Here is a 22,187-nt window from a genome sequence, read left to right on the forward strand (position 1 = left end):
TCTCACCCTGGCTGGCGTGACAGCGCCCTGCAGTGAGACCCACATTCTGTCTGCCGCCCCAGGCTGCCCTCCAGGCCAGGAGCAAGGTCACCTGGCTGCAGGGGGTGGGGCACAGGGACGGGAGGAGGCCCACCCTGTTCTTGTCCAACCTGCTGGGTCGGTTCGGCACCCCACGCCTGGAGAACCCACAGCTACGCCCTGGGCACCCGCGCTCTCGGAGCGGGAACTCCAGCTGGGGGGGGGGGGTGCAAGCCCATGGTTCTGGCTCCGAATGCCGGCCCAGTGCCAGCCACGTGGGTGCACCAGGTGCCCGCCCCGTGGGGGGCCTCAAGATGGCATGGTGGCTGCCCCCAGCCCACTGGGTGACAGTGAGGTCCAGAGACCCCAGTCCCCTCCGGGCTCTGCGAGCTGTGGCATCAGACGGCCTGCGTCCAGCTTCCAGGCCTCAGTTCCCCCATGTGGAGGGCGCACGGTGTCTGCACGCGCTGCTGTGAGCGCCTGACTCCCCGGTGCAGATGGCCGAGTGAGGCCCCCGGGGCACAAGATGGGGATTTGTGAGCACACACACGCCCACGCTGTGCCCTCACCCGCAGGTGAACACGCTCACACACACGTGCACACACGCACGCCCTCCCTCCCCAGGGCGGGCCTCCCCTCCTGCCATGGCACACGGGCGCACACTTGCGCAGACTCTCAGGTTCCCGGGCACGGTGGGAAGAGGGTGCAGGTGTCTCCCTCTGTGTCTTCTGCCCGGTGCCTGTTCTCCCGGCCCTGGGGTTGACAGGCCTTGGCCATGGCCTGGGTACCCAGCCTCGCTTCCACCAGGGACCTGGGTTCCACTGCTGGGCCCAGCAGCCTGGGTGGGTCCCCAGACGACCTCCTCGAAGGTGTCTCCCTTCTGCAGGGGCCCCTGAGCAGGCTCCTGGGTGCCTGGCTGGGCGGAGGCACGGTCGGGGGTGCCCAGGAGCCTGGACCTCTCAGGAGGACCCTGGTGCTGACGCCTCACCGCGGAGCCGGCTCCACCATGATGCCATGGGTGCCTCCCCGAGGGACGGCGCTCGTTTGCACTGGTCCAGTGTTGGGCTCAGAGCCTGGTCCCCAGGGAGCCAGGGACAGGGACGGCTCACGTAGCAGGTGCACCCTCTGACCATGGCTGCTCCACCCACCAGGGCCGGGGTGGAGGCAGGGTCAGAATGCGGCCTCTGGGCTCCGGGATCCCCAGGCGGAGCCTCCGAGGCTCTGCAGACCCAGGACCCATAGCTGGGGGCACCAAGGGCACCAGCCCCGTGTGCAAGCCAGCCTCATGTTGTCTCGGCCAGAAGTCCCCAGGGCCCTCCCCACCCGCTCGCCAAGAGCGGGCCGCGACGCCGGGCTCGGGTGTTCTGCTTGGAAAGCTGACTCCAGTGTTGGCGGCACCTACCCGCGGGCCCCTGGAGGACTGAGGCGTGACGGAGGCCGGGGCCGGGGTCCTCCGGATCCCCATTCAGGTGACCCCAGAGCTGGCCACGGACCCGGGGTCACCCGAGGGAGGTCTCTGCTTGTCCCTCGAGGCCCCTCCAAGAACACTGCGCCCCCCAGGTCTCCACCAGCAGCACTGAGAGGGACTGCGGTCCTCACCTGACTGAGCCCCTGTCTCCCGCTCTGCACGGTGGGCAGTGTCCTGGCCCAGCAGGTGTGATGATGGTGCCTACACCTGAGGTCCCACAGGGACAGGAACCCATCGCCCCCAAGGCCACCGCACCCCTGAGACGCGAGCACCTTCCAGAAGCTTCCATGGAGCAGAGGTGAGGGTTTGAGGGTCCTGCTGGGTCACCCTGGGGGGACCACATCTTGGGCTGGACTCTGAGCTCTCTGGGGGGCTGCAGAGGGGTCTTGGAGGCCGCACACAGCAGGCCCTTGTGTGCAAAGAGAAACTGACAAACATCTGGCTTGGATCCTGTGCCCGGGCGACCTTGGGCGCGGTCCCCTAATGAGCCCCCGGGGTGTGGCAGCTGCCGACCTCCCAGAGAGCTGCAGAGGCCCTGGGCTGAGCCGCCTGCACTGCCAGGCACCAGGCGTGGCTCATGTGGCACCACAGGGGACCCTCTGCCACCCTCCGCGTCTGCACACCCCTTCCCGGGGGTCCGGGGGACCGGGGCAGGAATGAGGAAACCAAGGGTCCCGGGCTGTCGGCTCTGGACTGCTGGAGACTGCCTGTGCTCTCTGGGTCTCAGTCTTCCCGTCTGTGAAATGGGGCAGCACACCAGCCAGGACACAGCCACGACGGGGTTGGGGGCTTCCTGGCGCCAGAGGCGTCTGAGCCGGGTGCCAACCCCTGTCCGTGGAGAGACGGGAACAGCGATCCAGCGTAGGGAACAGCGTGTGCACACATGTCGAGGCCTGGAGATCCGCTCAAGGCCAAGCAGCCCGCCGGGAGGGCTGGGGCCAGAGAGGAGGGTGGGAGGGTGTGGACGGGGTCTGCGGTCAAGGCCAGCGCACGCTCGCCCTGCACATGCTGTTCCTCCCACCCACGCTTGGGACCTCACCCATTGGCAAAGGCGTTCCCTGAAGTACTGCAGACGGCTGGGGCCTGGGGACCCGAGGGGCTGCCGGGCTCTGGGTCTGCTGGCCTCAGCCGTCTGGCCCCCAACTCAGCCTGCTGCTTCCTCCCTAATGCAGGGTCCGCCTCCTTCTGCCTTCTCTATTTCGATTTTCTTATTTGAAAGTCAGAGTTACAAAGAGAGAGACACACAGAGCTCTTCCACCTGCTGGCTCACTCCCCAGATGGCAGCCACAGTCAGAGCGAGGCCAGGCTGCAGCCAGGAGCCCGGAACGCGGGTGCAGGGGCCCAAGCACGTGGGCCGCGTTCTGCTGCTCTCCCAGGCGCATTCGCGGGGGCCGGATCGGAAGAGGAGCGGCCAGGACTTGGGCCAGTGCTCGAACATGCAATGCCGGGGTCAGAAGCAGCGGCTTAACCCGCCGTGCTACAATGCAGGCCCTGGCTTTTTCCAAGTCTGAGACTCCAAGACTGCCATGCCCACCGCCGCCCGAGCACAGCCCACCGTGGCAGGTCTGTGGCTCCCCCCAGGCCCGGAGCTGCCATTCACTGCGGGGCTGTCCGTCCCAGGGGCACGCTCTCACCAAGGGCATCACCCCCTCTTACAGGTGGGCGAGCTGAGGGGAGACACCTGCCTGGAGCAGGGCTGGGGAGCCGAGAGAGGGGCCCTGGGGCGGGGCCCGACCTGGAGAACAATGGCCGATCCCCCCCACCGTGGGCGCCCGCCGCCAATTAGCTGTCGCAAGGCTTGGGTTTTGAAATGTGGCTGCCGGGGGAGGGGACCTGATTCACCCCACTGGGCCAGCGGGGCCTCCGCCCTGGGTCACCTAACTGGGCCCTGGCTCTTCACCTGGTGAGCCCTCCCTCGGGACGGGGGGCGCGAGGCTGGCGCCGTGGCCCCTCCAGACACACGCGGACGTGCTGACCCCAGTCCCTCTGGGCGTCCCCACCTCCTCTGCAGACAGGTCACGGCCGCTCGGCGGGCGACTGGTGTCACGGAAGGGGGACGTTGGAGACAGGTGCACGGGGCTGTTGTGCCGGCATGGAGACACCGTCTCGGGCCGTGGAGTGCCGGACGCAGCAGCACTTGGGGCCCTCACCGGGACCGTCCCTGCCCACACCTTGGTTTGGGACCTCCAGATCTCGCGGAGGGATCCGTGTGCAGCCTGGGGCAGGGTTGGGCCACCATGGGCCCTACCACGGCCTCCATGGGACCCGGGACCACGCCCTGCCCCGTGCCTGGCCGGCAGGGAAAAGCAGGGCTTGGTGTAGCGCTGGGTCCCAGGTGTGGGCCCCGGGTGGTGTAAGCGATGGCTGGGGCCTGTGGGCATCCTAACCCCCCGTGCCTCAGTTTCCCCAGCGGCCCATAGCGCCCCCCCCAGGGGCTGCGAGGCTGCTCTGCTGAGGGGCTGGCACAGGCTCTCTGGAGAGGAGCAGAGAGTAAACATTTTCTGTCCTCTGTTGGAACACGGCCTCAGACAACAGGCAGAGCGGGGGCGTGCTCGTGTGCCAATAAAACTTTATTCGTGGGCACCGAGAGTTCAAATCTCACTGAACTTTCGTCGACTGTTAACCAGGCTCCCTCTTTAGGTTTTCTCCACTCGTTTAGAAGCCGCTGTGCGGGAGCAGGTGGCTGGCCAGGTGTGGCCCAAGGCCCTGGGGGGGGGGTCTCAGCAGCAGGGGGGCGCCCGCTCAGGAAACGCCTGTGGGGTTCACGGCCCGCTCAGGAGGTGGGCGACTCAGCGACTTTGCAGGCTCCCCGTGTGCAGCCCAGACAACCCCGCTACTGTGTGCCCTACCACTTGGAGCCCAAGCCGGGGGGGGGGTGCTGTGGCGGGGCGGGGGGGGGATGCAGGGGCATCGGGAAGGGGGTGGCCCTCCAGGGAGTGGTGGAAACGCAGGGGACAATTCCAGAGGAGAGGGCAGCACCGACTAGTGGTGTTCCCAGCAGGGGGAAGGGCTCGGCAGGGGCCCGGGCGGAGGGGAAGTGGCCCGGCCCTGGAGGCTGGACAGCGGGGCATCGGCGAGGAGTGCACGGCACGGCACGGCACACCGTCTCCACCGACCGGCCTTGGCAAGGGAGGGAGCCTCTGTTGGCAGGGAGACAGCGCTCCCGGAGGAAATCCAGGCCGGGACACCTGCGCAGGTGAGGCTTCCTGGCTGCCCCAGCGAGGTTTATGTCAGTGCGGTGTCCTCTCCAGCCCGCCGCTGCCTCAACACGCCGATACGGCCAGCGCGGCCCGCGGAGGCACTGGTGCTGTTTTCCCGCCAGGTCTCCTGCAGCGGGGGCGTGTTGCGCGCTCAGTGCCCGCCTTGGTTTGCCGCAGCCGCACTTCCAGTGCTCGGCAGGCCTGGCCGGCTGCCACACTGCTATCGCGGGCGGAGGCAGGGAGGCCGGAGGGAGGCTGTGTCCCCGGGAGCGGTGGCAGGGTTCCGGGCTCTCTCTTCTGGGGCCAGTTGGACAGGGACACACAGGGAGACACGAGCAGCCCGTCCCAGCTTGCATCTGGGCTCCGGAGCAGGCCTGGCTCTGTCGCTGGTGGGCGGGACCCACAGACCTGACCCTGCTCCCCACCCCCACGAGGGGCTTCCTGTCCCAGCCCGAGGGTGACCCGAGGCCTGACCCCGGAGGCCCAGGCGACGCGCCCGGAAGGAAGGCCTCCCCCGTGCGGGGCCTCCCGGGGACTCCCTCGGGAAACACTTCACACTTTGGGCGGGCGCTCAGCCAGGCGCCTGCCGGGGCAGGAGGCCGGGGCGGGGAGGGTCCCCGGCACGCAGGGCGCCCCGGGGAACGTGCAGCAGGCTGGGCCCAGCTCCCCTGCACCCAGGCCGCTGCCCCGGGGTTGGGGTGACAGAGCAGGGGCTCAGCACATCTGGGCGGCCTGGCCACCTCTCTGCTCCCCCGTGCCCGGGCTCTGGGCACCGGGCTGCTCCCTGCGGGGGCGCGAGGCGTTGCTGACGGCACAGTCTGCTGGCTTCATGTGTGGCTTCCTCCCCGGACTCCCAGGACAGGAACTCTGCCCCCTTGGACTTGAACTCCCTGGGCTCCCCGTTCAGAGCAAGACCCTCAGGGGTGGCCTAGGGGCGGCCTCTCTGCTTCCTGTCCCCCCCTGCTGCCTGCCAGACAGGGTGCCCCTGCAACTGTCAGTCTGGGGGGCCCGGATGGGATTAGCAGGTAACAAGTGCAAAACCGTGCCGGCTTCAGCCAGCGACTCTTGGCTGGCAGGGGCGGCCATCAGCAGAGGGCGGGGGTCGGGGGGAGTGACTGCTGGGAGCCGGGGGAAGCCCGTGAGAGTGGGCGGGACCCGCAGGTGTCCGGGAAGTGCGGCAAGCGCCAGTCCTGTGGCAGAGCCCCCTGCTGGGCAGCCGCGGGTAGTGCCCGAGCAGGAGCGCATCCTGTCTCTCCAGCAGGAGGGCGGGAACCCACCGCAGGGGGCGGGGCGGGGGGGGGGCTGCGCTGGTCTAACAGATCCGCTGGACACCTGAGCGAAGGCGTGGAGGGCAGTGGGTGAGACCACGGCAGTGCCCGGAGCCGAAGACGGGGCTCAGACTGGAACGGAGAGCAGAGGAGAGGGGGTAAGCTGGTGACAGAGGGGCACAGGAGCAAGGACCACCAGGACCACCGAGCTCCCGGTCGGAAATGGACTGACATGGGGGGCGGGGGTGCTTAGCCCCTTCTCTGACCGGCAGGTCTGGGCGGAGGCCCTGCGTGCAGATGTGCTGTGCGGGGGAGGGCGGGTGGCTGGCGACAGGTGGGCCTTAGCCAGGTTCTGGGGAGGCCAGAGAGGAAGTCCAGCGTGGGTGTACACGCCTGTCCAGCCTCTGCGAGTCCAGGGCCTCCGTGTGCATGGCCTGGCTAGGTAGGCAGTGAGGACTCGGCCTGTGTGTGTGTGACAGGGGCTGGAGGAAGACAGAGCACCTGCCGAGTCCTGCCCAGACCCCGTAACCTGACCGGGGGTCCCAGCCCCCCGCCAGGAGGCTCCTCTCTGCTCAGCACTGCAGGAGTGGCCGGCCTGATTGCATGACGCAATGAAACCTGTTACCAGTCACGGAGGGCAGGGCGGTGCGGAGCGAGTCTCCTGGCTCCTTTCCCTCAGCTTGGTGTAGAAACAACAAGCCGGGGAACAATTCGCAAAGAGGCAGAAACTTCTATTAGACAGGAAAGGGACTTTTACTTGATTGGCAAGCGACAGAGGAAGCGTCTGGTCCGAGAGGAGCCCAGGCAGGGCGCCGAGCGGGACGCTGGCTCTGGGGAAGGCACCCGGGTTCTAAGACGTCACTGTCTGCTCGCTGGGTCGTCCTGTTGGGGTGCCCGTTGGACAGGGGTTTCACACATGTATGTGGACTGGCTTGGGGCTCGTGGGGATAGCAGGGGTCTCCTGGGGACTGTCTGTCTCCCCGGGGGCTCAGCCCCTTCCCCTGCAGCTCTGGGTGAGATCGCACCCACCCTGGAGGTGAGATCTAAAGCCACAGGTCACACACGCGGCACGAGAAGCGGTTAGTGGGGGAGATGCCAGCTGGCGTGGAGACGGGATTTCCAGCCGCAGCCGACAGCCTGCTTGCGAAGGACATTCTGCCTACATGCGAGGGGCCCGCAGACCCCAGCCCCACCGGCCGGCCTCAAGACCTCACGTCCTTCCTCCCGAGGGAGGCTCCTCTGCCCGCCCAGGGGGCTCCCCGTCTGACAGCACTGAGCAGGGAACGCCGGGAGGAGTCCACTCACTGACACTCAGCACACCTCTGTCCTGGGGGGAGGGGGAGGGGGACATGGCGGGAAGACCTGGACCCTTCCCTTATCAGCCGCAGTCTGACCACTGCGCGCTCAGCTCTGCGCCCGCCCCGCCGGGTGCACCCTCTCCACTTACCCACGGGCCTCGCCGTCCCCAGGCTGAGTGGACACATTCATGTTCTGTCCCGTCCATTCTGGTGGACGCCCAACCCTGCTACCTTGGTGACCACTGCCCTCTGTCTCATGCCAGAATTCTGTTTTTTTTTTTTTTAAGATTTAATTTATTTATTCAAAAATCAGAGAGTTACACACACAAAGAGAGAGAGAGAGAGAGAGGTCTTCCATCTGCTGGTTCACTCCCCAATTGGCCGCAACGGCCGGAGCTGCGCCGATCCAAAGCCAGGAGCTTCTTCCAGGTCTCCCACGTGGGTGCAGGGGCCCAAGGACTTGGGCCATCTTCTACTGCTTTCCCAGGCCATAGCAGAGAGCTGGATCAGAAGAGGAGCAGCCGGGACTCGAACCAGTGCCCATAAAGGAAGCTGGCGCTTCAGGCCAGGGCGTTAACCCACTGCGCTACAGTGCTGGCCTCCTGAATTCTTTCTCGTGTGAAGACAAGAACCTGTCCCACTGTCTCTGCTAATAGTTGAGAAGCTGGGGTGGGCAGCCGGGCCCTGCCTCAGGCGTGTGCAGGAGCTGTCACAGGCTGGGGGGGGTGGGGGGGGAGCCAGGCGGGGGCAGTGAAGTTCCAGAACCAGAGCTCCCCAGCCTGCCGCGCCCCAGCCTCAGGCTCACCTGGGCTGCAGCCTGGCTGCATGGACCCCTGCCTCCCCCTCCCTCCCCGGGGGGGGGCTGGGATTTTGCTTCCAGCCCCCAGCCCAAGCAATCTGTGGCCTTTTCAGAGAAAGAAGTGGAGGAGGAAGGAGTCCACGTCCCCGGAGTGCTGCCTGCAGAATCCGCGGGGCGCCCGCAGCCAGGGCTGCCTTCTGTCGGCGCGGTGCGGGCGCCCCAGGAGCGGCACCGGCCTGCCTGCTCGTGCGGCCTCGGCCAGCCAGGCGAGCTCAGCCTCGAGTTGCAGGCTCTGGGTCCACGCCTGGGGTCTGTGTGGCCGGGGACACAGGGGCACCTGCCCGGGGTGACGGACAGACAAGGCAGGTGCAGGCGAGAGGTGGCCGCTGGGCCTGCACCTGCTCCTGTTCTCGGCGCCAGGCCTCCGTGGACGCGGGGACTGCTGCTCCTGGCAACTGAGGATGGCCCAGGTGGGACACAGGTGTCGCGGGGACAGGAAGGTGACACACCAGGCTGGAGACGGCTAGGCCAGGGCCAAGTGTGAGGCAGACCTCCTCACACATTCCCTGGGAGGGAGGGAGGGCACCAGTCCAGTGGGGACGGATGGGGAGAGGGAGGCCCCCACAGCCTGAGACCCCCTGACCCTGCCGGCGGCCGCAGTGCCAGAGGTTACCCCCACCGCAGTCGCAGTGCTCTGGGCCGCAGCAGTCTGGCTGCCGGCAGTGGACGCTTGGCCAAGGGTCCTGCGGCACAGGCCTGGCTCTGAGCTTCCGCTTTGCAGATCCTGTTCACGCAGGAGCCGAATCCTCCCACGTACACACCAGGGAGGTTGGGTAAGTTGCCTGCGGTTGCGCCGCTGGTGGCAGGGGTGGGAGGGGTGATGACTGGGCCGGGAGCCCTCCTGTCGTCCCCAGCTCACGCTCTAATGCTGCTGGGAGGACCTGTGGTGGCGGGGGCCCCTGCGCTGTCCCCCCTGTGATCCCTGGTACGGACAGTCGCCTACGCCCCGCCCCCTCTCTGCAGGCTGTGACCTGACTGGCGGCCTCGCTGACTCCACGAAGCCCTCCCTGCCTGCCCTCTCCGTCCAGTGCAAGGTCTCCTCCCTGAATCCTCTGTGACCCTCACCCCTACTCTCCGGGGTCAGGCACTCGGCGTTCACTCACTCACACCTGCTCTCGGCAGGTGCAGACTCCGCCCCGGGGGAGGTGCAATGGCCGTGGCCAAGCAGGTCATTAGCTCCTTTATTTATTAGCTAGCCAGCCTCTCTCTCCTAAAATGTATTTGCGAGGCAGAGAGAGAGCCAGCCAGGCGGGCAGGCAGAGCTCCCACACACAGGCCGGCTTACTCTCCAAATTCCAGGCTGGGCTGAAGTCAGGAGCCAGGCACTCAACCAAGGTTTTCCATGTGGGTAGCAGGGACCCAGATACCGAGCCTTCCCGCGGCCTCTGAGGGTCTGCGTTAGCGGGAGGCTGGCGTCTGGAGCCACAGCTGGGAACGCGCCCCAGGTCCTCCAGCGTGGCACCTGGGCGTCTTCAACACCAGACAAGAAACCTGCCTTGCACAGCTCTTAGCTAACAAAACTGACCGAGAGGGGCCCGCCCCCGGAAGCCCGGCCTGTGTGGCCACCCCTGCCCCCGAGGAAGCAGCTCCCAGGCCAGGCTGCGGGCGCCAGGTGGAGGCGGCGGGGGGTGGACAGCATCTGGCAGGCACAGGCCAGGAGGGCAGCGGGCAGCTCAGCCAGAGGGGCTGGCTCCGGGTGCCTGGATGTCATCACCCACTTTCCAGTCTCTGTAGCGGCCAGAGGAGAGCTCCTGACAAAGAGGGAAGAGCCCACCAGGCCCTCCCTGGACCTAACGTGAGAGATCTAGGCAGCTGGGCCCATCAGGGAGCCAGCAGGTGCACCTATGGGCTGTCGGGGGAGGGGGCGAGGGCGGGAGCCAGCAGGTGTACCTATGGGCTGTTGGGGGAGGGGGCGAGGGCAGGAGCCAGCAGGTGCACCTATGGGCTGTCGGGGGAGGGGGCGAGGGCGGGAGCCAGCAGGTGTACCTATGGGCTGTTGGGGGAGGGGGCGAGGGCGGGAGCCAGCAGGTGCACCTATGGGCTGTCGGGGGAGGGGGCGAGGGTGGGAGCCAGCAAGTGTACCCATGGGCTGTCAGGGGAGGAGGTGAGGGCGGGAGCCAGCAGGTGCACCTATGGGCTGTTGGGGGAGGGGGCGAGGGTGGAGTTGAGAGGAGGAGAGGCGGCGAGGCTGTGGGCAGAGGAACATCTGGGTTGAGGAGCAGGGGCTGGGGTCACCCCCAGCCAGCCATGAGCTGCACCCCTCAAAGACGTTTATAGAGGCCCGGGGCAGGCCTCGGTCCCTCTCAGATACAGAAGTCCCCTCTGGGACCAAGGGCACGTTGTTAGCATCCTGCCTTGGTTTCCTCCTGGCATAACAGGGCCACCCCACGCCTTCCCGGGTGTGTGGTAGGGCATCACCCGTCCCTCCAGTATTCACAGGCCCGTGCCCCTGGCCCCACGGCTGCCGTGGGTGCTGGACAGACATGGGGGAGGGACAGTTAGCAGGGCCCACAGCCTCTGCCACGACCGGGAACCCCACGTGGCGGGAGGAGGTGGTAGGGCTGCCTGGAGGAGGACTGGCGACTGGGAGGGGTTTGGTGGACAGGAAGGAGGGAAAGGTAAAGGGAGTGGGAGAAGCAAAGTTTGGGGCCAGAGGCCTGGGGAAGATGCCCTGGCCAGCAGGGGGTGTTGGGGGTAGGGGGCTAACGGTGCAGCAGAGGGTGCACGGGCACACCCCCCCTGCCTCCCAGACTTCCTGCCCACACACCAGGGCTCGGCTCAGGCCCTCTGCCCAGCCCCCAGCCAGCCGCAGTCTCCACAGCGGGCAGCCATGGCTCCCAGGCGCTGCTTCCAGGCCCCCTGCTCACTGCCACCTGCCACCGTCCCCTCCCTGGTCTCTGGGCCGCAGGTCCTCCGGGCCCTTGCTGTCCCAGTTGCTCCAGCCTCCTGGGGACCGCTGGGGTCGCCTGCACACCTGCCCCCTTTGCCCTCACAGCTCCGGCCTGTTCTGTGTGACCACCACCTCCGGCCCAGTGCCACGCACAGCCCGCAGGGAGCGTGTCCTTGGGCATCGGCCAGTCTGCGCGCCTGCCTCCCCTCGGGCCCCGAAAGCCGTGGGAAGAGAGGTCCATGGTCAGTGATTGACAGCTCTGGGCTGGCCCCTGTGACAACCTGGCCCTGCCTACCTGGCAAGTCCCATTCCCTGCACCATCCAAGCCCCTTCTCTTTCCCGCGCTTTCCAAGGGGCGGAAACCTCAAGGATCACAGGGTCGGGGACTTGGAGCCAGCGCTGGCTGGAAACATCTGACAGGGCTGCGGGGTGGCTCCCAGATGACCCTCAGGTCGTGGGGTAGAGTTACCACGGGGGGCACGCCCCTCCCATCATGCTCCCAATGCCACCACGCTTCTGGTAGATCCTAACAGGGGCAGTGACCGAGCCCCGCCCCCAGCCCCGCCCCTTATGAATATTCCATCGGGCCCCGCCCAGGCATCACCAGCTACGCCTCTGGTGGGTATGAAGGGAAGGGCTGGCCTTGTGGGGCTGTGTCCTTTGTGGGGCTCTTCCTGGGCGAGGGCTTTTTCTCCGGGAGTGTCCTGTGTTTCCGGCTGCTTGCTCGCGCACAGCTGGGTCCTGGGGCTGGCGCTCGGTGTGCTCCCCGAGAACCCCGCGCTCCTGCTTCCTGTACGCCGTCCCCTTTGAATTCCTGCACACGGGGCCGGAGGCACTGCAGCCAGCTCGGCCGAGCCCACAGCAGGTGCACGGGAGCCGTCCCGCAGGAACCGGCCTCCCTCCGCTCTCAGACTCTCTCCCGCCAGCCCGCTGCCGGTGTTGGGGCGGCAGGCCCGGGTGGCTCTTCCAGAACACACCGGCCAGCCCGGAGGGAGCCCAGCTCCCTAGGGAGGGAGCCCCAGGGACCCCTGGGTCTGCAGGTTTGGGTCAGGGATGCTTCAGCTCCTGGACAGGGGACACAGCTGTGGCATCTACATGGGCAGAGGTTGGGACCAAGAGGCCATGGAGCTGGCTGACCACTGGCTCCAGGGTGAGGCTGGGTCAGGGTTCAGCCCATGACCATGACCAAGTGCGAGTGTGCGCCTGGGGCCAGGACCCAGCGTGTACCCAGGTCAGGGTCGAGGCCCAGCATGCCTGTGAGCACAGCCCAGGGCCAGTGTGTGGCTGGCACCAGGGCTCGGCATGCAGTCAGGGCCCAGGCCGAGTGGGGTCAGAGCAGTCTGCGGAGCTGGGTGGCTCAGCCAGCCCCCTCCAGCTGGTGCGGCTGGCACGGAAGCCAGCGCCTCGCCCAGGACCGGCCCTACGGGCGTCGCCCTCTCACTCCTGTTTTTATTCTGCCGTTGGCAAGGATCTGGACCCAGCTTACGCCACAGCTTCCTCCTCCCCGTGGAGCACGGCTCCTCCCTCAGCCTTTTGCAAGGCACCTGACCTGCCCCTGACCCAGCCTGGCCGGGTGTGGGCAGACGCAGCTGAGAGGTCGGGGCGCCAGGGTGCCTGTAGGTGTGCGGCGGGGCCAAGGGCGATCCTGTGGGTCCCCAGCTTGGTGCTGGCACGCGGGGCCAGGACAGGGTGTGGGCCTGACCCCCCGTGCCTGGGACCTGCAGCGGGTTCTCTTGCTTCCCGCAGCTTTCCCGTCTGCGGCTTGGGAAGATCCTGCTGGGATCTTGTGTGTCTGGCACCAGGTCAGCCTGGCCGCCCACCTCCTGCTCCCCTGGTCTCTGAGCCCTCGGGCAGCCGCCCCTCTGTGGGGGCCCCGGGTTGGGGCAGGCCTGGGGGAAGGAGCCACACCAGTTGTGGTTCTACCCTCGTTCCTGCGCCAGCTGCTGCCCTCCCAGCAGGGTCGAAGCGAGAGGAGGCCAGGACGAGGCACCACGGACCTGTGGGGCAGGGGACTGCGCTCAGAGAGGCTCAGAGTCAGGCAAACTAAACTCCCCAATCAAGGTTCGGCCAGGCGTGTCTCCAAGGGTGAGTAAGAGCTTGTCAGGTTCCCGAAAAGTCAAGTGAGGCAGCGGGAACAGCAGGCGTGAAGGCCCCGCGCAGAAGTGGGACATGACTGGGGTGCCGTTGGCGGGTGGAGGCCAGGAAGAGATGTATCCGTCCCCCTGGCCTGACGCAGGCCTGACTCCTGCTGCAGGCGGCCAAGCCCAACACACACCCCGACACCCCCGCCTCACCCTACGGCGAGCAGGGTGTCCCAGAGCCGCAGCCCAGCCCACGTGGTAGGGGCGGCCACGAGCACCAGCTCCCAGCGCATGGCCCCCTCAGACCCTGTGGCCCAGGCCCCGAGGTGACCTCTGGGGGCCTTCAGTGGTAGCCCCAGGGGTGCGTCTGCACCGGCCCTTGGCTGGACGTCCTGAGGCTCACAAGGTCCTGGGGCCTGTTTGCCCCCCAGGAGAGCGGAAGGCCCCCTTTCCTGTGGCGCTGGCCCAGGGGCTGTCATGGGCCCTTGGAGCTGGAGCAGCGGCGAGCTCGGTTGTGACCGTGCCGGCAGCATGGCCGGGGCACCGCAGCTGCTGCCTGCACCTGTTGTGAGCCGTGAGCACCGTGCACCCCCATCGGACGGGAGTCCCACCTCGTCCACCCGAGCTTCCGGCTCACTGGGCCCTTGTGCGAAACGCCTGCTAAAAACAGCACCGTCAGAGCTCAGAGACAGGGCGCGCTGGCAGTCTTCCTGATGGTTTACAACGAGAGCACACAGCCCAAGGACGTTCTCACAGCTGCCTCAAGTCACGTTCTCCGTCCGCAAAATGCTCGGAGCTCCCTGGGCCCTGGTGGGAGGAGCTTCCAGGCCAGCCAGGGTGGGGGCCACTGCGGTGACCCCCAGCGACCCCGAGTCTTGTGTGGAAGTCGCCATTCCGCCCCCCCCGAAGGAGGAGGTGGGCTCAGCGTGGGCACAGCCAAGGCCACGGGGCTGAGCGGGAGCCGGGGGCTGGCCGACACCCCGGCCTCCATGCCCTGCCTCACCTGGGGACCCCGCCCGGCCCTGCCCACTTCCATGCCTGCTGCCCACGCCAGGGCGAGAGGGGGCCGCCCAGGGCCCGGGAGAGCCTTTGCCCTCTCCTTTGCATGGCCTACATGGGCCGCGGGTCCCTGCTCTGTGGGATGGCCTGTTTGGGCCAAGGGTCCTGGAGGCCCCAGCGCAGGTGGCCAGGGTCAGGGTGTGCTCACCTGGCGGCCGACCCCGGGGTGCTGCCTCCTTTGCAGGTCTCAGCCAGTGCAGGCCTGGAGACCCTGGACCCTACAAGAAAGGACATTGGGTGAAGAGGGGCAGGTGGCCGGCGGCTCCTCGGGCTCAGGGCACCGTCCCCGCGGGGCTCAGAGGTGGGGGCAGGTGGCCATTGGCAGCAGCCCCGATGTGCTCATCTGTGCCAGCGATGACGGGAACACTAATTAATTTGAGTGGCTGGCGCGGCCAAGCCTTGGAGGACAAGGAGCCGTCCTGGGAGGGGGGCATGGCAGGCAGGCCCAGGGTCAGTGCGGCCACAGCACTGAGCGTTTGCCCCTCCTTGCTGGGGGCACCCAGGCAGTGGGAGGGGTCAGAGTCCCCCCACCACCGATGGCCCGTGTGGCCCAGCTCCCCAGGGGGCCCCGGGCATCCCCCACAGTGTGGAGCTGACCATCTGCAGGGGTGCCCACGGCGAAGGCTTGCAGGGGGAGCCGGTCCGGCCTTGCTCCTGGAGCTCTGGCCTTGGGGACCCCGGGGCGCGCGAGTGGGCTTGTGGCCGCTCGTCACCCTGGGCTAGAGCCTGTCCCGCCTCCACTGCGGAGCGGGGCAGGTGCATGCCGGTCCCAGAGCCCCAGGGATGGTGACAGGGGCTGTGACCTCCCCCGCCCAGCCCCGACACACCCAGGCCCCACCCCGAGCCCCGCAGCGGAGGCTGTGGCCAGTCTCCTCCGGCAGCCGCAGCCCGGCCGGTCCCAGCACGCTCCCCCTCAGCGTCTCAGAGCCGAGGGGTCACAACCAGTGCTTCCGCTTCCTCTTCCCGGGGCACCTGGGGCGGCGTCCTCCTTGGCTGCCCCGCGAGGACATTTTAAAATAGACTAAAAAACGAGTGAGGTGCAAATCGCACCCCCAAACGCCGGCCGCTGGAGGCGAGCGGGTTGCCGGCATTCGGTGCCTCGGCAGCGTTGTGCAGCCGCCATCACCGTCTCGTTCCAGACCATTCCCAGCCACGCCGGCAGGAGCCCTGGGCGTCGCGCTCCGGGCCCAGCCCCCTGGCAGCTGTCAGTCTTACGGACCCTGGGGGGCCTCCTCTGGGGTGCACACTGGGGCTGCTCCTGCCCGGGGCCACCGAGTGTCAGAGCTGGGGTTTGACTCCGGCCTTGTGGGCCTCACGGCCCAGGCCCACCCTCCCCTCGGGACTGGGACATGACTCAGTGGCTTTGCCTCTGCAGGGTGAGCCCTGCCCCCGAGAGGGCCTCCTGGGGCAGTGGGCTCTGGGGGCAGCCTCGCAGGCTGGGCTGGGGAGGTGTGGGGGGGTGAGTGGTGAGACCCCCTGCAGGCGCCCGTCCTGCCTGGGCTGTGAGAGCCTGCAAACCCTGCCTCCCCAGGGTGTCTGCTCCCTGGGGCTGAGGACACTGCACGCTAGGAAATTCGCAAGTCTGTTTATTTGAAAGGCAGGAATACAGGGAAAGGAGAGACAGAGAGAGGGAGAGAGAGAGATCCTCTAGCTGCCGGTTCACTCTCCAAATGGCCACAGCAGCCAGGACTGGGCCAGGCCCAAGCCGGGAGCCAGGAACGTCTTCTGGGTCTCCCACTCACGTGCGGGGGCTCAAGCACTTGGGCCATTCCCCCGCTGCTTTCCCAGGCGCATAGCAGGGAGCTGGATCGGAAGTGGAGCAGCCGGGACACGAACCAGCGCCCACAAGGGCTGCTGGCACTGTGGTGGAGGCTTGACCTGCTGTGCCACAGTGCCGGGCCCTCTAGGGTCTTCTGCCCTCACCCCCACTCCCGCCGATGCTGACGCCCATCACGGAGCCTCGGTGGCCCTGCTTCAGCACCGACAGCTCCAGGGGCGGCGCTGGGATGAAGCCCATCCACCCCCGGCCTCCCCACGGCCTCCCCACGGCCACAGGCTCCCCCCACCACCCCATCCCACGCCCCACCACCGGGGGCAAGGCGGGCCCATGGACAGCCATGGACTCGGGTCGCCAGGACACGCCCCTGCCCGGAGAGAGGCTGTGGGCACGGGGGCGGGGGCTTTGCCAGCCAGGAAGGGAAGCTGTCCACAGTGCCCGGCCTCTGGGCTCAGCGCAGGGAAGCCGGCGGGAGGAGGGGTCCTGCGTTGGGTCAGAGGGGCGCCGGTCTGTTCTGTAGGAGCCCTGCAGCCCCCTGCCCGCCCCCTTCCCCTCCCTGCTTCCTCCCCAGGTGTCAAGGGTGTCGGGTTAAGGCTGGCAGGACCAGTGGTACAGAGGGAACGTTCCAGCAGGGGAATGGGGCCACCAGGACAGTCACCGTGCTGGGGGGGGGGGGCTCACGGGCACAGGTGGCTCCGGGGACAAGGAGGGGTCACCCTCCGCCCCCTCGCCTGACCCCCGCGGCCTCTGTCCCATCTCCCGGACCTGGCCTCTGCACACTGGGCTTCTCTGGGGTGGGGTCAGGGGAGACCCAGCCCTGCCCTGCGCCGTCAGGGAACCCGCGTGGCTTTCCCCAGACGCAAGCCTGCGGGCGGGGGATGCGGCCAGGCCGGCCTGCCGGGGTGGGAGAGGACGAGCTGCTGGCCTGGAAGCAGCCGCGAGGACAAAGATAACCTCGCCTCCAAAACCAAGTCAGGGCGCCCCTGTGGCCGCCGGCGCCCGCGTGCATCTGGGCAGGCTGGTCCCCCCCCGCCCCAGCTCTCCTGAGCCCTGCACTCCTGTGGGGCTGCATCTGGTCTGCTCCGCCTCTTGCCAGAGATGCCCGCGTGGGCTTTGCCCAGACGTGAACTCCTACCTGTTCCTCAGGGCCCCGCTGGGAGCTGCTCCTGGAGCGCCGTCCCCGCGGCAGGCAGGCGGCCGAGCCTTGGGCTCCGGCTCCCGGCTCCGAGGCTGCGGGTGCCGGGCAGACACCGCTGCTATCACCAGCTCCGAGGCCACCCCGGTCCACAGGCCTGGGGCCAGGGGGCAGGGCAGGGGGCTCTGCGGGCTGGGAGCGAGGGGCAGCCTGGCAGGAGGTGCATGCTGGGAACGACCCCTCCCCCGGCCCCCAGGGGCCGAGGGCCCAGCGGCCACCCTGCCCACCCCAGGGGGCCCGTGCCAGGAGCTCCTCCCAGCTGCCCTGGAATCCAGGCCCTGGACAGAGCTGGCCAGGGTTGGCCCTGCGCCCACCCCACCCCGCAGGCCAGCCTGATGCCCTCAGCTGATCCAGGGTGGAGGCTGTCACCTGCCCCGATGGGACAGCTGTGTGGGCGGATGTGGGCAGGGGGACGCGCGGCCCGCCCCCTCGTGGCCGTCCGTCAGCTGCCTCCTTGCTGCCGGCTCCGGGGCCGGTGCCAGTGCTCTGCGGTTGCACACGTGTGTGCTGCTTGTCAGGGCAACCCCGCCCTGGGGCGGGCGCCTGTCTCCGGCCCACACAGCGGCTCCAGTGCCAGGCTGCGTGACCCGGCTCAGGTCTGACATCTCTGGGCTGCCAGGTGCCGGAGCAGCTTCTGAGGTTGGGGCAAGGCTGGCGGGGGCGGGGCCTGCGCCCCTGGAGGGAGGAGGCGGCCGCGTTCCGGGGCCGTGGGCTGCCCCGCAGGGCCTCAGGGAGACAGGAGGCCTGGCTGCAGGGCCCACGGGAGGGCCGACCCCTGTCCGGCCCGGGCGGTCGCCATCCCAACCTCTCTCTCCTCCACAGCAGGAGACGGAGCTGTAATGTGCAGGGCAGTGGACTGTGTGGGGTGGGCTCTGCTGGCCACCCACGGTGCCCCCCCAGGGGGTCCCGCCCTTGCTCAGTCTCCCGGTGGGGAGGAGGCGATGGCATGGATCCCTCTGGTCGGGTGTCAGGAAGCTGGCATGTGCTCACACCCCCCGCCCCGTATACACCACCTGCGGGTGCCGGGGCCTGGGGGAAGCCCGGGGAACGGTCAGCCCCACACTCCAGAGGAAGAGGCCGGCCCAGGTCACTCAGGGCACCTGGCTCAGGGCCTGCCTCTGAGCACGCCCTGGACAGTGTGGGAGACGCCTGTCCGCACCCCAAACAGGGCACTCACGCCCAGGTGAGCCGGGGGCCGGGAGCCAGGCCCTCTAATCCCCACCTGGGAAGACGGCCCAGCCGCCTGCTCCGAGCTGTCCCAGGCCCTTCACGCCACAGCCCAGCCTCCTCCTCCAGAGGGAACCGCCCCCCGCCCCCCGCACGTCTCTCCATGCCTGTCCTGGAGAACCCCCCCAGCCCCCTGGGACGGACGGCACAGCAGCCCGGCCCCACCCTCCCGCCCAGTGTCCCAGCCTCTGCTCTGCTCCCGGGGCGGGTGGGGCCGCCCTGCGTGTCCCAGCTCAGAGGGCGCGGGAACCTGCCCAGGCTGCGTGGGAAACGAGGCCACGGTCTCAGCCCCTGTGGCCGACTCACCCAAAGCCCCTGCCTGGGCAGCGGTGGGGGCGAGCAGGGTCCGAGGGCCTCCACCTTCCTGACCCGGTGCCATCCTGCTCCCAGCGGGTCCATCGGCTGCAACTCCTCCCAGAAGTCCTCCTGGATTGTTAACTCTGGGGCCAACCCCCCACCCCCAGCCATGGTCCTGGCTGGCAGTGGACAGGCAGCTGGGCCGCCTCTCTCGGCTCAGCAGTGCCACCTGGTGGCCCCAGGTCCCAGCTGCCTCCATCCAGCTGGCGACGGACCAGAGCGGCTGCAGGGCCGGGGGCCAGCTGGAAGGTGCTTGCCTGCGGCCCAGGCTGGCGCCCAGCACACGCCCCCTTAGCTCCACCCCCACGGAGAATCCAGGCAGGCAGTGAGCAGGACCAGGCCAGGTGTTGGGGCAGAGGCGCACACTATACATGGCCCAGGGCAGGTAGGGTGAATGAAAGAACGTAGGTACAGGCAGCTTCCTGGGGGTAGTGCCACCGAGGCCCGGGCTCGCTTTAATCAGTGACTACTGAGTGCACACACACACAGGCACACAGATGCACACACACACAGGCACACAGATGCACACATAGACGCACACACATGCACACAGATTCACACACACACATATATACAGATGCACACATATACACACAGAGACGTGTACACACATGTGCAGATTCGCACACACGTGGGCACACAGCCGCAGGCATGCACACACACGTTTACAGGCTCCCACACGCGTGCACGCAGGCTGACAGCAGCACCGGCACACAGACACGCGCACTTGCCAAACGCCCACAACCTCACGGTGAGCCCCTGGCCAGACGGGGACACAGGCTGGGGGAGTCCTGTCGCTGCTGCTCAGGACTGGAGAGGCAGGGGCCCCAGCCGGGGGCCTGCGCGGGGGCGCCTGCTGCGGGCTGGGCTGCCCCCACCTCACCGCGCCCTCCCGGGTTAGGGGCCTGGGAACCTCCCCCAGCCCCTGAGACTGCTGTGGAGAGCAGGTGGGGCGGGGGATTCAGGCCCCGGATGAGAGTCTGACCCTCGACCCCTACCCCTACAGGGCACTGGGGGGGCGCCCATGGGGCAGGCGGGGTGGGAGGACCCCTACAGGCCCCAGGCGCGAGGGTCGCTGGCAAGGTCTGCACGCCGGTGGTACACCGGCTCGGCTGACGCCTGGGTGGAGGGCCTGAGGGAGAGCACGGGCTGCCAGCCGGCAGCAGGGCGGTCCGGGAGGAGGCAGAACCCCCCACACACCCAGCCGTGCCCCTGCGCAGGTGCACCAGGTTCTGACGGGCAGCGCCCGCCCCCGGGACCCTGGGCGCCTGCTGGTGCCCGCAGTCTGCCTTCTACATGGCAGGCAGAACACCCGGTCATCAGAGTGGGCAGCCTACCGCTGCCGGGGGCCACGGCCCCCCAGGAGGCTGGAAGGTGGGCAGGGTACGGGTGACACGCCAAGGAGGTGCCCGGTCCTCGGTCGACGCAGGACAAGTGACCGTGCAGTTTCTGCCCCAACCCCAGGTCCACCTCCCAGCACGTGGGCCCCTGGGCTGGGTGTGACTGGGGGCCGCAGGCGCTCAGGACAGCCTCCCTGGGAACCAGAGGGGCCCCCGGGGCAGGGACAGGCCACGGGGCCTCGGGCAGTCCTGGGTGTACTGGCCCTGCGGGCGTGGTGGACAAAGGGTGACGGGCGGCACAGGGAGCGGGCAGCTGGAGAGGCCTCCTCCTACGGCGGGGCCCCGGGCGCCATTTGTTCTGAGCTCCCGGTTCCAGATGAGGGAGCCGAGGCCCAGAGAAGGGCAGGGCCGTGGCTGAGGTCTCGTGGAGTTGGGGTCTTCGGGCCCCCATGCCTTGCTGCCCTTCCTGGGGTGTGTGCTGGGGGCTGCTCCAGTCCTGGGGCGCCTGCATGCTGGCTACTGGGCTCCCCCAGGACCTGGGATTGAGCTGGGGACCATGGGTGGAGTCCCCGGGGTGAACTTGTGTGTCCAGCTGGAACATGGGTGTGAACCGGCCTTGGCTGTGCCAACCTGACTTGAGAGGCACAACTTCAGAGCTGGCCCAGCCGTGGGGCAGCAGGGAACCATGCGAGAGGACTCTCCAGGCTGGAACCTCAGAGGGTGGGGCACTGAGCGCCTCCTCCGCTTCCATGCAGCCCCCCAGGGTGCCCCCAGCCTAGGCTGGGCAGTTGCCTGGTGTCACTGGGACCCGGTGGGTGATGGGACCCCAGCCCCTGCCCCACTGCAGGACTCCAGGGGCCTGCTTCAGCCCCGGCTGGTCCCTGGGAAGGGGCTGCCGTGGGGGCGGGGACCGCCCGGAGGGTGTGGCTGGGCCCTGTGCCTGTCCTGGGGTGGGGATCCCAGGGGGGTCTGGGTGGGGAACCCCAGCTCCCTCTTCCGGGTGGGGGTGGTCCCAGGAATCTGCAGCCTCAGGTTTGTCCTCTGTGGACTGGGAGCCCAGGCCCCTCGGTGGGGGGTTGTGAGCAGGGATAAGCCCCACCCTGGGCATTAGGAGGGCTGGGGACGTCGCCGGTGCAGCCAGGCAGGGACTGTGGGGACCAGGGCGTCCAGTTCACACCGGCCACACCTTGGCCCCAGGCGTCCAGGCCTCCAGGAAGCCGGGCGGGCGCCCTCGGAGATGTTTCCTGCTATTAATGGAGTTTAATCCAAACAAGCCCTAATATTTACCTCTGGACGCCTCCGGCCCGGGTGCCAGACAGCGAGAGTGATGAGCCATCGGCCGCTGCTCCCCGCCCCGCCCCGCCTCTCACCGGGCCGTGTGCAAGGCGAGACCCGCGCAGAATTTCAGGGACCTGGAAGGCAGCCTGCCTCTGGGGTCCCCCGGCGCCCACGCCCTCCAGGCGGCCCCTCAGCGGGGGTCTGAGCAGGTGGGGATGGACGAGGGTCCCCACCCTACCCGCAGCCCTGCACCTGCACCCTGCCCGCCCGAGCCAGGCCCGGCTCAGGGGCAGAGAGGGGGAGGGGGCACTGCAGCCCACCAGCCTGGGAGCTGAGAGGGGGCACGCAGGCAACATGCGGATTTACTGGGGACGAGGGCTTCTCACTGAGGACACTGTTTACACGGGCTATTAATACTCTCCCAGAACACGTCACCCGGGCCTGCGGGAAGTCCAGGAAGGCAGCACGCGCAGGGGACCAGGGACCGGCCTGGCCGGACTGGAGACCTCCGTCCCCACCAGGAGGCTGGAGCGGAGCCTCCTATCCCAGCCCTGTCTCTAGCTACAAGGCCGAGAGAGAGAGAGCGAGAGCGAGAGAGAGAGCGAGAGAGAGAGAGAGGCGTGCAGGGAACAGGCCCACCCGTCCAGGGTCCTGTGTAGGGGCTGGCAGACGGAGTTCTCCAAAGCCCAGTGCCAGCCCCGGCAGACAGCGGCTGGGCCCTCAGCTTCGGCGGGGGGAGCCGCTCCACCTGGGCCCAGATGCCCTCCCCGCCAGGGGTCCCGTAGTCTCAGAGGCCTTCGAGCCCCGGAGGAGTCCACGTTGGATGGGGGACTTCAGACTTGGGGACGGGGAGCGGGGGCTTGGCTCCCCCA

General features: G+C 68.2%; 1 protein-coding gene across 1 annotated transcript; it reads right to left on the minus strand.

The window, feature by feature from the left end:
* Positions 1-7,522: 7,522 nt before the first annotated feature.
* LOC127489720 (translation initiation factor IF-2) lies at positions 7,523-22,087 on the minus strand. Its single transcript, XM_070075866.1, has 3 exons — positions 17,054-22,087; positions 14,290-14,359; positions 7,523-7,753 (listed from the first exon to the last, which is right to left on the minus strand). Exons 1-3 carry the CDS (start codon positions 18,059-18,061, stop codon positions 7,725-7,727), a joined length of 1,107 nt encoding a protein of 368 aa, XP_069931967.1. The 5' UTR covers positions 18,062-22,087; the 3' UTR covers positions 7,523-7,724.
* Positions 22,088-22,187: the final 100 nt, after the last annotated feature.

The sequence above is a fragment of the Oryctolagus cuniculus genome, chromosome 6 (genome assembly GCF_964237555.1).
Source record: "Oryctolagus cuniculus chromosome 6, mOryCun1.1, whole genome shotgun sequence".
Lineage (NCBI taxonomy): Eukaryota > Metazoa > Chordata > Mammalia > Lagomorpha > Leporidae > Oryctolagus > Oryctolagus cuniculus.

What these genes read in the sequence shown, in the direction of transcription:
- LOC127489720 (XM_070075866.1), bottom strand. Translation starts at nt 18,061, where the DNA reads ATGCCATCGCCTCCTCCCCACCGGGAGACTGAGCAAGGGCGGGACCCC. An exon ending in AGCGGGGCCCTGAGGAACAG is followed by an intron (nt 14,360 to 17,053) that starts GTAGGAGTTCAC and finishes CCTTTCTTGTAG; the next exon opens with GGTCCAGGGTCTCCAGGCCT. An exon ending in ACCCCGGGGTCGGCCGCCAG is followed by an intron (nt 7,754 to 14,289) that starts GTGAGCACACCC and finishes CTTCTGATCCAG; the next exon opens with CTCTCTGCTATGGCCTGGGA.